We start from the raw sequence: 14,625 nt of genomic DNA, 5'->3' as shown, positions 1-14,625 counted from the left end.
TTTGAAGTTGAGACATACATGGGTCTTTGAGACAAAGATTATGCATGTCTGACTTTGGACCTTACTGTGGCTTTTGAATTTCATGAAAACTGGCTTTGTGGTGCCGCATATGTGGCCGCTTTTGTTTATGAGAATTATTAATTATACAGTGAATACTTTTCTTCCACTGTTATATTATTAAGACCAAAAAAAGCAGTGAATGTAAAAAAAAAAAAAGAAGAAGAAGAAGAAAAAATGGATAGAAAAGAAATGCACAGTTTAAAAAAAATTTCTTGGTGTGCAGGGTGTAACAGAGGTTAAATAATACAAAATCTACCAGAAACTAGATTTAATAGTTTCATGGCCATGGCAACGACTCTTTGTAATCTAGAGTTAAAGCAGCCGGTTCCATTCATAGCAAGCTGATAAAGTCATGAAGCCAGCTCTCCATACTGTAACTGTTTTTGTTGTTTCCTTTTTATTGAAAACAAATCTGTTTGCACTTAATTTACAGCAGGTGTAGTATAACAAATATGTACAGTGTATAACAAAAGTGTGTCAAAGGCTTAAATAAATGTAGCATTATGTCTCACATGAGTGTGACCCATTCATCTCAGTAATCAGGAGCAAATATGACTACTGTAGCTACTGTAAAATATAAAATATGCTCCTTTAACTTCCAGTCTCACCTGAATGTGAAAGGTCAAATCTAACACAAGTTAGCTAATGAAATGAAAGACGATGAAGAAAAAAAGATTTCTTTATTTCTTTACTTTTAATTCATTCTTTTCAGTAGTGATGCTTAAGTCATTTGGGTTAGTTTGAAGACTCTAAAAGCAGTGATAATTTCTTAAATATGGCTGAAAACAAGCCAGAATAGAGAGAGGATGTCAGTGCTGGTGACAGATTTCTGCGAGGGTGGGGTGGAAGAAAACAGTGCAGATCTTCCTGCGCCGTCTTTGGGTTTGTGTGTGTTCTGTATGTTTCTGAGTGAGCATAAAAGAGTGGTATACTATACGCGTGTGGGTGTGTGTGCATGGCTGCTCTTTTGAAAGTGAAAGAGCAAAGAGAGCTGCACCTGCAGCTTCTATCAAACAGTGGAAAGCTCCTTTCAGCACAGCTTTAATTACAGTCTCTGCAGCTCTGCTCAGCTCAGACAAGCCGGTCTCCACGCAACCAACCAAATGCTCTCACACATAGCCGCCTTCCTCTGCTCGAGACCGGCCTGATCCCTAATCAGCCGCGGTGCCACTCTTCATCGATCCCCAATCAGTTACAGTAAAGGGGACTCTATGGAATCCCCCATGCACACTTCCCCTCCACCCTTTCCCCCCTTATTAGTCGGTGCCCTTCTTTCATCGATCATAAATCAATGTCACTGGTAGCATTGATCGTCAATCACCCCCAGTGACATTATTGATCTGGCTACCCGCAGCCCTGGGCCCACATTGCAGCCCAGCTCTGGCATATTGATCCTCCCTCAGATACAGTATTGAGGCTTTTTATTGATAATTCATTTATTGTGCTGTAATTTCATTTTCTTTCCTGTCCATACCGTTGTTACTGGAAGCCCCTACGGTGGAAACCTAGTTAACAGACACACTGCCTTTTGTGTGCTACTCTAACTGATGTGGCTCTTTCATTTGCAGCGTATTTTCTGCTTATGTTCAAATGTTGTTAGCAATTCTCAAGCACGCTAACCTAAAGGTTATATAAGCTTATAATAAAGAGAACCAGAAGTTTGGGTCTGTGGACCACCAGGGAAATTCTCCGAGAGAGGCAAGATGTTATTTTAAAAAAAAAACACCCAGCATCCACTATTTCCTCAGAGCTTTATACTAGCCAATAATAGAGGACTGTTTGTAATGCACTCCTAGTGTGAATTTGAGTAACTTTGTTGAATGTCAAGCAGAGAAGTGCTGAAAAATAACCCACTCAGCAAAACCTCGCCTTGATAAATAAACCTACATTTTGCTGTATATGATAACGAAAGGTGTGTAAAGCTGAGTAAGATGCTAATATGCATTCAGGCTTAATGCTAGATATAAGTGATGAAGCCTTCACAAGAGATTCAAACCTCCCCTCACAGAACAATAGAGTACATGATACATTTTAAGGCGTACTGTCAGAGCTTAAAGTTGATTTATTCTGATTCTGATCCAGTGTCATATATACTGAGAAATATTTGCTGTAGGTCTGGTAGATGGGCAGTTCAGTTGAATTACAAAGCGCTGTATGATTCATCTCTATAGATGGGAGTTTTCACGGGTCACTGGAGGCGTTGGCAGTGTTATAATACTCTGCTAACAGGGACAGAGCTAGTTTCACTGTCTGCCCACACAGGCAGTGACACAGAGCGTAGAAGCACAAGTCAACCCCCACAGGCAAAGTCCGGCAACAACTACTCTTGTGTTCTTCTGCCACAGCCAAAAAAGGGCAGTTTCACACGCCAGAACTTGTTTCACACCACAAGGTCAAGCCAGTGAAGGCTTATGTATTAATTCCCTGGACAGATGGATGGACAGAAGAAATGTTCATTTTTAGACTGGGTCAATATTTTAATGCTATTGTTTATCTTTTTCTGAAAGTTTTAATAAAGAATTATTATCCCGATATAACCATATAACCTTTAAAGGGAAAGTTCACCCTACAATCAATTGTACATATTTGACCTGAGGCTTGTAGTGTTGTCGATCCATCTAAAACATTTTAAACTGTGAAGCCCAGTGTTAAAGTTATCACAGATGTCTTCTTCTTCTCTTGAATATAATAAATTTAAATAGTAATTGTCACATGGTGCCAGAAGTACCAAATAATACATTTTAAAAATTTTGTTGAAATGTCTTTCAAAACATCATGCTTTAACAACGTGCTAACCTTATTTACCAGAAATCCAGAAATCTTTATTGTGAACAGTTTATTCTAGAAAATTCCAAAACTACGCCCAGCAACAGTGTGACTGAAGAGTTAACCAGCCAAGAGAATGGTTGGCAACCAGCAATTGTGAGGGAAAAATGTGTATTCCCGAACCAGCTGGAAAGTGGTTGCTGGCGACACAGAGAGGTTCCTAAACCACAACTTTCTGATTGCTTTGGTCACTTGCAGCCACAGTCACATGTAGTTTGCATAGAAGATGCCAATTTGTCTGCAGAAACTCACCACTTACTCTCTAAGCTGTAGCAAAACTTGGAAAATTATGATGCTAACTAGAAATGGAGAGCATTCACCTTTAAAGTAAAAGGTGTGCCTTTGAAATCAACACATTTCAAATGGTGCAACTTTTACTTTGCAGACGAACGGTTTCGTATGTTGCACATTTTCAACACTCCTTCGCAAGTAGTTTGAAAGTATTTGCAGACAAGTCTGCATCTTCCACACAAACTACTGATGACTCATAACTAACCAACCAAAGTAAATCAATGAAGTTTTCCGTGCAACATTGTGGACTTCATTTTGACTCTTTTTAGGACACATGATTTCCAGGTGGTTGCTGACCAGTCTCTAGACCTGTGCAAACATGCCTTTAGCATTCAGTTTTATAGTGATTGCCAGCAACCACTCACATCTAGTAAGAAAATACACATTTCTCCCTCACAGTCATTGGTTGCCAAATGGACTACCAATGACTAGGCCCATGGGACTGTAGCCTACCTGCAATGTAAACATTAATGACATTCTTCATCAGCTGAGCTGTAATGTTAGTTTTGATTGGCAGATGCAAAAACTAAAAGAAGAATTCATTGAAAGTTCTATGAAACTTCTCACACCGGCTTACTAGTGCTTTGAGTTTCATACATTATAGCCAAAAAAAGGTAGACATCACAGCAGCCGATGTCTCCAAAGCTGGGTATCTCATACAAAGTCAGTTTAGATGGCAATACAGGCCAGTGGAAAATTTGGGGGTGAACTTTATCTTTAAAAACCCAGACCCAGAAGATTCTCATGCATATTGTAAATTATTTGAAAAATAAAACTAGTCTGTTCTTCCAAAGCTTGTTTCATCAGTTCAGTGGGGAACAAGTGATGTAGCTTTTTGAAGAGTACAACACATCATCAATATCCTTAACACCAAAGTCTATTTTTCCCACTTATAGATTTATCTATCTGAAGTGCTAGCTTAAGTTGCCTGGTGCATATTTTCTTGGATCTTATTTCAGATCCACTCTATAAATAGTCATTTTAATCTCAGACCCTGCTCTTACGTTTTTTGTGGCCACTTTTACTGTAATTGCCACCCTGGCCAGCTGTATAAAGTTGGTAGTGATATTGAGACCTACTGCAGAAACAAAGATGTTGGCAGCGTAGAGCAGCTTGTGTGGCTTTAACATTAGAAACATCTGCCACCGCCACTTAAACATTGCAGCTGACTGCAGGACCCAGAAGCACTCAACTATGCCATTTGGACCGAATGCAGTGGGGACTGTCTGCCTGTATAAATGTTATTTCAATATATGGATGCAGGATTGTGAGCCATTCATTAGAGCTGGCAAACACACATAAGCATAACTTCGACTCACTCACTCACAAACTTCTGTCTGCACTTGTTGTTTCTAGTAATTTATTTACTCACCATGGCAACCTTAGTGTTGGGAATAGCAAGTGGAATTAGCTGATTAAGCTAAAATGAAGTTCTCGTTACACCGGTACATCAGAGCTCGTCTCCCAGGAGTCAGCGAGCAGCTGGAAACCCCTCCTCCTGTTTGGCGCTGCACTGCACTTGTGGCTCTCAAATTTAATGCAAAAGCAGATTAATCCAGAGTCAGTACTTGAAGTGCAATTATATTCAACCCATATTTTCAGCTGCTAAAATAATTACAACTCAGTGTTTAAGCAGAGTATTGTTCACCTTTCTGTTAGATCATTTCGCATTGATTTCTGCATATTCCTTGGCAATTGCATTTTGTATTCCCATTACCACGAGATGGTTTCAGTCGATTTGAGTTGTCTGCGCTGTTAGAGACTGACTCAGTGCCAGACCTACATGGAGGTCGTCTCATCCATCAGCTTTGTTTATTTGTCTAAATTTGGTCTGGATTCGGTGCTCTGCAGTGGATGGATAGATGGATGGACAGAAGAAAGAAAGAGAAAAAGAAAGGGAGTGAGAGATGCAGACAGGAGATAACTACGACAGAGAGAAATGCGATTGAGGGAGATGGACAAAGAGAGTGAGAGATGGATTAGCATGTCAGAGACTCCCTACATAACATTACTCTTGTTAAGTGTGCAATAGCTCATCGATCAGGCTTCTACCGCCCGCATGCAGGGCTCTTCCCTCCATTTCCCTTCCCGTAATCCATAATATCATCTCAGACCAGAACTGCATGGCGTGCTGCAGAAGCCCTCTATGGAAGTCTAAGCAAGCACTGATCAATAGCCATTGAGCATGTGTAGCAGATGCAGGATGAGAAGCAAGCTGTTGTTGACATCCTTCTCCCTATGCTCATCCCACTCAAAGAGATGAGCTATACAGTATGGATCGGAAGAGTGAAAACTGGACTGTGCCTGTCACTTCTAAACTCGGTGAATCTCTCCCCTCTGTCTCTTTCTGTCACCATCTCCTCTTGTCTCGTTGTCTGTCTATGACACTGTATCTGTCCTTCCATCTATCTCCCTTTCCTCTTTGTGTCGCTCTCTGCCATGCCTTCCTCTCAGCGCCGGCTCCATTTATTGGGCCGTGTCATTGAGCCATGTGTGCCGTCCCTGTCAGCAAAACGCCTGGCAGACTGTCTTCATTTCCATGCTGAAGGATGCAAGGCCAGCATGGCAGTTGTGAGAGCTATCGACTGGGATCTGTCAAAGCCCTCCCTGTAGGAAAGCTGTTCCCGCCTGCCTTCTAGGTTGGCAGCCATTCTGAGGCTGTCTGTTTGACTCTGACAATGGCGACGTATATGCAGCACTGCTATAGTTTTGTTCTGTGACCCTGCTTGTCCTATCCACCTGTCATGTTTTTCTAGCATCCTTTTATCTCTCTCCAGAATAGCATCCCTTTCTAACGCCTTCTGTTTCCCTCTGTGCCTTTCTATGTCTCTTATTCTCTCTCACTCCCACTCTTATTCTTTCTCTTCCCCATAAGACACAGCCTCCTCAGTCTGGGCAGACAGGTCAAGCTGGCTGAAGGGAATCAGACAGTTGTTGATCCAATTAGAGATCCCCTCGAGCAGCATCAGAGTAGAGCAGAATTCCAATAAAATACTGTCCTCTTTCTGCCTTTTCCATGTTCTCCCCTAACATGTCCTTGCAGTAAAACACAGTGAGCCTTCCTGAGACTTTTCTGAGACCCATAGGAACCTTTAGCTAAAGTTGTCATTGAGAAGTCGAGAGCTTGCTTTCACTGAATCTTTTCAGGCTGACATATTTTGGTACAAGTGGCTGAACAGTTCCCTCTGTTTGCCCTCTTTATTGCTTTGGACACTCTGAGAGCAAAGCAAGGCCGGCCCAGTTTGACTCCAAACCCTTCTTAGAGGCCTCTTTTGTAACTGTCCTGATGGTGAAAAGCTGGCTGTTTCACTGAGCAAAACCTTTCACACAGCCCCTCTGCAACTATGGAGCATTCCTGCATTGATTTCACCATTCAGGCCAAACAGATGTACAGTCCAATTCAGAGCACCAAATGAATGTACAACAGGCCGAAATTGACGTGTTATAATACATGTACTGATTTGCATTCATAGATCAAGATGTTTTTCAGCTGGCTTTTCAAGCCATCCGGAGCGCACGAGCGCTCTTTGTCTATAGATAGAGAAAAAAGCCACTGTGCTTGTCTGCAGCCAAAGAGCTGATTTCGACCAGATGCAGTCCCATAGGAAACAACTGTAACAGCAATAATTGCTTATGAACATAGCGCTAATAAGTGAAAATTTCAACAAGCTTTCATTTAGATTTCTATTGTCGCTGTTATTTACACAAGTGCATTTCCATGCCTCTGCTGGTTCGTTTTGTCTGTTGGTAATGCGTCTATTGATGTGCAGAATGCCATGACTATCTTTTCAGAGCCAAATGCACATTGAGGAGCATGATTGAGCCAAGGCTATGATCAAATGAGGCTGGCAGCACAGGCATCTTATTCTCACTAAACTGCTCCCCTTTCATGTGCGTGCGTGATTGTGGTCGGTCTTGGTGCGCATATTTCAAAGCCCATAATGCATGTGCGCATGTCCGCAGCCACCCCTCGTTAACGTGTTTACCAGTTCCTACAGCAACCCACATAAAAAACAATTAGGGGTTCCCACGGAGCACCTTGTTAGCGGCAGTTGTTGACCTCTGACCAAAACTACTTCGTCTTTTTCCCATGATGTCGAATCATTAAAGGGGCAGTAAATTAGTTCATAGCAAGAAGCCCCCGAAAACACATATTCTGGAGCCAAAGTGAATTAGGCATTACGTGAAGCCTTTACCTTAAAGACGCAGGATCAGCAAGCTGGAACGTAGTCGGTGGCCCAGTTTGTTCTGGGCCGTGCCAGGGATGACGCCGTGTGGCGAGAGGTCTAGAAGGGTTTATAGCCTGGCACTGGCTTATTCTGCGTATGTGTCTTTGGCTATTTTTGTGTGTTTTCAAAGGTTATAGCAAAGAGATTTTAAGGGCAGGAGGAGGGTGTGTGTTTCAGGGCTACAGAAGGGTGAGTGTGTTCACAGGGAGGGTGGGGTGGTGCGAGGCTGTTGATCTTGGGCTTGAGTCTTAAACAAATGGGCTAGTTCGCTGTGGGAACTGGGGATGTAGTCACTGGGGGAACGTCAGCGTGCTCTATGTCAGATTCTCCAAATTTCTCCAATAGCTAATTATCTCCCACAGCGCCAAAGGAGAGGTTTGGAGGAGCTTTTGTTGTTTTTCTCCTGTAGCGTCTCATGCGCTCTCCCTTCCCTGCTACTTTTTCTTTGGCTGACTGAAAAGTTTGGTGCTGTAGTGGACCCTAAAGGCACAGAAACACAGTAAATTTCTTTTGCTGTTTTTCCAGAGTTTGTTTGCATGCATTTAGCCCCATAGTACCCCTTTAGCCACATAAATGCAGTCCGTAAGCTCCACAGCCTTCATCTCATTTGCATCTCAGACATCTCCTGTAACTAACAAAAACATATTTTCAGCAGCAACATTCCTGGCATGAGAGAAAATTAAATGCAAAAGCAAATCATCTGATTAGCTCATTAACGCCTCGGCCTTTCCTTTTTCTTTTTTTTTATCAATTTATCGCCTGACAAAGTCGCTTGTCATGAGCTCACTTAACTTCAGGTTGTTTCATGGCTGTCAGTGCTTTGTCAGTCTAGACAGAAGCTTTTTCTCTCCTGTCTTGTGATGCTGCATTATTATCAGGACCCAAAGCACCTCTAACATCTGGGAGTAGAGATTAAAGCATCAACAATTCTCTCGGTGTCATCTCTGACATGGCGTGATGAAAGGTCCCTTTGCTCAGCCTCCTGCAGACAGCCCCCATCATTGGCCAGTGTCGTCACAAAGCCTCCGTGTCACAAGCTGCCAGGCCTGTAATGTGAATGCGTTGACAGGAGAGCCGTCAGCTCTCTCCTAAGCCGCCAGGTGCAGAGCAGCATCGGTTCAGTGTTTGGACAAACTTGTTGGCGCTGTGTGTACTGTACTTTTGCTGAACTGTACAACTCTCCCAGGGTTTGATCCTGGTTTAGGTTCACACTCTAATTCCTTGGTCAGCCATTTCCCTTATCTCTTTCACCATCTTCTCCTTTTGTTGTTTCATGTTCTTTACGCTTTCTGTACTCCTGTGTTTCTGCTTGTTTATACAACTGTCTCCCTTCCCCTGTTTCATCTCCCCAGTCTGTGTCTTAAGAGATTCCGATCTCGCTGACGCTGACTGAAAAGGGGACGGACACTGTGAAGACCCCCAGATCCCCAGCCAAGCGAGCCGCTCATTTCTCATGCTTTTTTCCCCCCCTACTCTTTCTTCTTCTCTCCAGATTGACTGTCTTCAGATTTGCTTTTCCTCTCTGCACTATCTCATCAGGAAAGTCATCTGCCTGAGCCAATTTTTCCCTCTTTAGGTGCTCACCTGCAGCACGAGTGTGGGAAACTGCCCTTTCACAAGTTATCTTTACACAGGCTTAGGTTATCGCAACACTTTCATTGACCTTTCATTGGTAATTATGCATACAAAAGGCTTTTGATGCAGATACAGCTTAGATGAGGTCGCTCTTCAGGGGGCTCTTTTCTTTTTTGTTTTTTTAATGTGTATAATGACAGCTGTTTCATTTTCAAGCCATCCTTTATTTCTGCTGATGCCAGCTCTGAAGTTAGAGCATCTGTCAATCCTCTGTAACGGTTTCATCTCGGGGACCCTTAGCCTGCCCCTAGTGTTTGCACCGAGAACAGCACAGTAACGTCTATATCAGCCGTTTCTCAAACCATGCACCCCAGTGAGGTGCTCACGCTGATGGCTGCTGAGTGGAAAAAGACATAAAAATTTCAAATAAAAGAGGAGATGGCTGTTACAGTAAAACACGGAGGGATTATGCGTCAGGAACAGGAACGCCTTCTAGAAATAAGCTTTGGCTGACAGAGCGGTCCTGTGTTACCATCTCAGAGGTATTTACAAGAGCGATTACTGTGATTATTATTTCAACAATACCTTGCAATGCTCTTTCATAGGCTGCCAGCCGTTGCAAGGATAGGGAGGGCCTGCCAACATCACCGGACTGGGAATTTGTGTAGGAGCTCCATAGGAAGGCAGAGCGGAGGGAGGGGGAGGAGAGAGAGAAAGAGATGCAGTGGTAGAAGAAAAGACAAAGGACACAGTTCAAAAGGGCTTCTTTCTTTTTGGAAAGGTCGCACAATGCACTTCTGCTAACATGATTTTGTCCTTTTCTCTCTCTGCAGCTCCCACGGAGCCTTTGCTGTGCAAATTTGCCGACGGAGGGCAGAAGAAACGCCAAAGCCAGAGCAAGTACCCTCAGAATGGAAGGCCGTGGCACAGAGAAGGCGAGGTAAGATGTTACGCCAGTGTTTATTTTTCTCACTCGCAACTGGAAAAAAACTCTTCCACAGGGTTTTGGTGTAGCACAATTCATGAAATAGTAAATCACATAAAGATTTCTTCGGCAAATGCCTCTCTTTACATACACCTCCTTTAGGTTTGCTGGTGATTTAAACTATATTTATATATATATATAGATTTTATATATAGATTTTATCTCACCTGGAAGCTAAATTCACAAATAAAATAGCAATAAAATTGAGTAAATGTGCTAAAAACTATATAAGCTGCTATTCGGATGAGTTGACAAAATAACACCGCTCACTTACACTCCACTAACTACTGTAGCACCACATCTCTAGATGACCATCTGAGGTAGTGGTATTTCTAAGAAATGGCTCCACCCTGCTCACAAGGGATCAGAAGAAGTTGGCTAAAACATCTGGCAGAATGTAAAGTATTACCGCCTGCCATTTGTATTTACTATCATGTATGGAGATGTTTTCAAAAAAAGAAAAGAAAAATAGCCCACATATCGATCAAATTGTCTCCAGATGTATATGTGCTGTCATGTAAATTGCATCTCAAACCTCACTGAGTGCATATATTTCCACCATACAGCAGAATGCTGGGAAACCTGAAACTGGAAACGGTATGGTAACATGTAGATACGAGGTTAAAATCTTTTCTTAGACTACCAACAGGATATACTGGAAAGGACGAACAGAGGAGACAAGTACGCGACTGCTTTAGACGGGACTATATAGAAGAGACAGAATGCACACACACGTGCAGCTGCACATGCTCAGTCTGACAATTGTGCTGAAACTGCAAGTTACAGGAGGAAAGATGGAATGTTTGTCCTTCAAGAAAAACTCTCCATACGTCTTAGTGTGTGCTGCAGACGCAGTTTGTGAGTATGTGTGAAGAAGTAGGTGGAGGATACAGTTTCATCTCTCATCCAAGTGATTTCTTCAGCTCAGATTCATGATTGTCAGAAGATTGCCTCCTCCTCTTTTTAGCGATGGTTGCTCCCTTTCCACATTCAAATGGCCTCCTTTACTCCCCGCTCAAACCAGGAGCCATACCTGCCCAGGATGTGTGCACGTCCTCATCATTGAAGGAATAGCCACTGGCCTGTAGGTGGATGAGGTAGCTCTTCTGTGTTTTGCCATGACTACATCTTTCACTGTGTTACAAAGCTTGAATTGCAGCCATTCTCCAAGTCTCTGTGAACAATTATAATGGCCATCGACCAATGGTCATGACAACAATCATGAAACTGAGCTCATGGCTCACTGTTAGTCAATGGTGCTACTTTTGGTGGTTATGCAACTGAACTGTTTATAAGGTTGAGGAAAGCTGCAGTCAGCTGAGAATGAAGAAGTCAGTTGGAAGAGTGAGGAAACATTCCTCCCACTGAAAACACTTCGTCCAGATGAACAGAATCAACTTTCCGGGATTTCCTTCACTGAATTATTGAGCATGCATTAAGACGTAGGTGTTGTATTCCCTACACAGGCTCTGTGTGTGTGTGTGTGTGTGTGTGTGTGTGTGTGTGTGTGTGTGTGTGTGTGTGTGTGTGTGTGTGTGTGTGTGTGTGTGTGTGTGTCCATCACATGTTCAGCAGGCCTAACACCTATAAACCAATGAAGCGTGTTTCACCTAAATCACATTGCTACATCCCCTCAGGCCCACACATTGACAGGTTGGCAGGGTCAGCTCGGTTGACTTAAGGTAAAGTGAGATGACTGTGTATGTGGGAGTGATCAGATGCTTCCTTTTAAAGGAGACGGATGCAGCCTAAATAGACACAAACATTTATTCATTTTGCTATAATGCATTCTTTGCATTGCATACAGACACTTGACCTTCGACGTGATATATTAGCCTGTAAAATATGTTTACTAATTCGCTTTACCAGGTCCTTAGATTTCTCTGTGATTATAATTGTGCCTTAATTGCTACACTTTTGAAATTACAACACTAAAAATGAACATTTTGGACAAATATGTTTGCTAATTAGTGTAAAGTTTTTAGCAGATTGGGTTTTCAGCGTATCTCAGGGCTTTTTAAACAAGAAGAGACTTGAGGAAAAAAGGAAAAACTAGAGACTCAGAGTTTCTTAAGAATTCTGAGTTCACCCAGAGGCTGAGCTAAAAGCTCATAAGAAGAATATTTACTTAGTTTTCTGTCCTTCAAATTAAATTCAAAAAAGATGCTGTAAGTGTCTCAGCATGAAACTTTCACTATTGTCGTCCCGTACCTTCCTTTGCATCATAACCCTCTCCTCCCCTCCGCAATCCACAAAAAGTGAGGTATAAATGTGGGTTTAGGGAGACTTGAGCTTCAGTTTACTTTAGTTTTTATTGTTTTAAAGCTGCTCATCAAATTTATGTGTTTGAACATAATTTCACTCCAACAGATTTCCCAGAACCCTGTACCAAGAAAATAAGTTCTGCAGATTTACACCCACTGCATGCATCCAATATTAAAGCCTCTTGAGAATAAATAATTGGTTTTTGTATTGATTCATCTCCAGTTTTTTGTGAACTGCATTTTTCTGTGTACATTCTGTGGCATTTAAAGGCACCTTTGTGCTTTATTTCATTTTCTGTCAAACTTTAAGTTTGGAAATCGTAGAAATGCCACCCTGTTTTATCAGTTCTGAAAAGGACTTGAGAAATGAGAGCAAATTAAAAAATATATCTTCTTGTATTGTCTTAAAGCATGATTGCGTAATTAGTTTTTCTATTTTAAGCTCAGACCAGCTAAAAAAGTATTTGAGAATGAGGTGGTTTAATATGAAAACGACTGTTTGGTGTGTAAAGACGACATCATATAGAGGTTAAACAACAGCAACATGATACAGACTGCTGACCTAACATTCGCTTTGATACATTATGCTGATGTTGAGAGCTAATAATAGACCTTTGTGCTTACATCTGGTAAGAATAGGCATCTATATAATCTTGACTTTGCTATACAGTGTTGCTTACAGATTTGGGAGACAGAGGCAGCAGACTTATCATCATTCATGGCAGGTCTTGGGTCGGGGAAAGGTATACTGCTGTATGGGCTTTGTTTCACATCTGTGTCTTTGCTGAGCTCCCTTGGGATGCCAGCAACAGCCAGAGTTAGGTGACCTTACAGTTTTCTTAAGAAAATCTGTTCTTCTCTACAGACTGCATTTACCACGTGAGTCACATCCTGTCCAATGTTTGGGTGATTACTCAAAGCATTATACGGTGCTCGTTACTTTTCTTAAAAATAATGCTGTTTGTTACTTGATTATTTCCGAGAGAAAGTCATTAGTTATACTACTTGCAACGTTACCAGCGTTACCCAAAATGTACTGTCACATAGTTACAAGTTGTTTTTAAACCTTAGGCTACAGTTCCACATGCGGATGAAAATCCCTGTATTATTGAGGGAGTCTGCAAACACTCAGCTTTAACATCACTCTGGGCTCTTTGCTAGTTTTTTGTTAGCATGCTGTCTGTGCAGATGTTTGCAAAGAGCCCGTGTTGTGTTAGCTGTATAATGCAGTTGTTTCTGTTGTTAGTGAAGTCTGCACTCTACCACCGTGCTCTTGTCTTTTCCTGTGGTATTTCCAGTCCTCAAAAGTTGTACATCCCTCCACCGTTTTCTTCCTCCCTGCACCCAAACCGAAATCAACTTAAGGAAAACAAACAGTTTTGATAGAAGAAATTTGTAATGAACCTTTGTTTAGTACAGTAATTCTGGTAAATGACTGCATTACTGAAGAACTGTAATATGATTACAGTAATGCATTACTTTGGAAAGCATTACAGCCAACATTGATCACAATGCAACTCAGATCACCTGCAGATAAAGTCTGTGATACTGCAGTGCATTCTGCGTACATTTACACTTAGAATAAAGTGGATGGCCCTTAGAAGCATGTGTGTGCCTCTGTGTGGTCATTGATCAGCTGTGGGCAGGGGAGATGGGAGATGGCCATCACATGTTAGTCTGTTTATCAGAACTGAGGCCATTCCTCACTCCGCTCCCTGTGGCAGACAGATGAAGCGAAGCAACAGCCTACGCCATCCATTACTGTCTCTTCCGACATGTCTCTCTACCTTCTCCTTCTACAGTATAGATCTCACTCTACCGCCATCTTTAGCTTTCCATCACTCTTCCCCCTTTTCCTCCACCCATATTTAAACACTCCCTCCTCACAGCTTCTTTCTCTTCCATTTTGTCTACTGTCTCCTCTTCCTGTGTTTGAAGTCTTCCCAGATCCCACAGCAACATATGGAGAGAGAAAGAGCAAGTGACTCACTGAGACTAAGAGAGAGGGAACACATTGCATGATCAGTCAGGAGTTACAAGGGGTTGAGTGCTGCAGGGTGGCTGGTGGTGAGGATTGAGAAATATATGACAGATTTTCTTGTAAACTACCCAAAGTGGGAGTCTAGAAAGTGCTGTCTCTCGCTGTCTCATGCTGACAAACATATTAGTCACTGCATTTTTTTTCTTCCACCACACATTCGCGCGCCTAGCGCCATGGGTGCTCATTCTTCTCTCTCTGTCTCTCTCTCTTCACATCCTAACTCTTTTACACCAACACACACTCCTACACACACGCACATAAAAACTTTCAAAGTCACACTTCTCAAGCACCTACTCTAGGGGAATGAGTGTGGATGAAAAAAAAAACATCCGGCTTTCCAGTCTGTGTGAAAGC

General features: G+C 42.2%; 1 protein-coding gene across 3 annotated transcripts in view; it reads left to right on the top strand.

Annotated features, from left to right (window-relative positions):
• rbms3 (RNA binding motif, single stranded interacting protein) overlaps positions 1–14,625 on the top strand; it is a 292,860-nt gene that overhangs the window by 240,228 nt on the left and 38,007 nt on the right. For all 3 annotated transcript variants that reach the window (XM_026155390.1, XM_026155391.1, XM_026155392.1), the window contains one exon: positions 9,815–9,921. In XM_026155390.1, the coding sequence (XP_026011175.1) occupies positions 9,815–9,921 (107 nt within the window). The remainder of the gene's footprint in view (positions 1–9,814; positions 9,922–14,625) is intronic.

The sequence above is a fragment of the Astatotilapia calliptera genome, chromosome 22 (genome assembly GCF_900246225.1).
Source record: "Astatotilapia calliptera chromosome 22, fAstCal1.2, whole genome shotgun sequence".
Taxonomy (NCBI): domain Eukaryota; kingdom Metazoa; phylum Chordata; class Actinopteri; order Cichliformes; family Cichlidae; genus Astatotilapia; species Astatotilapia calliptera.
This window is presented reverse-complemented; position numbering and strand designations above follow the sequence as displayed.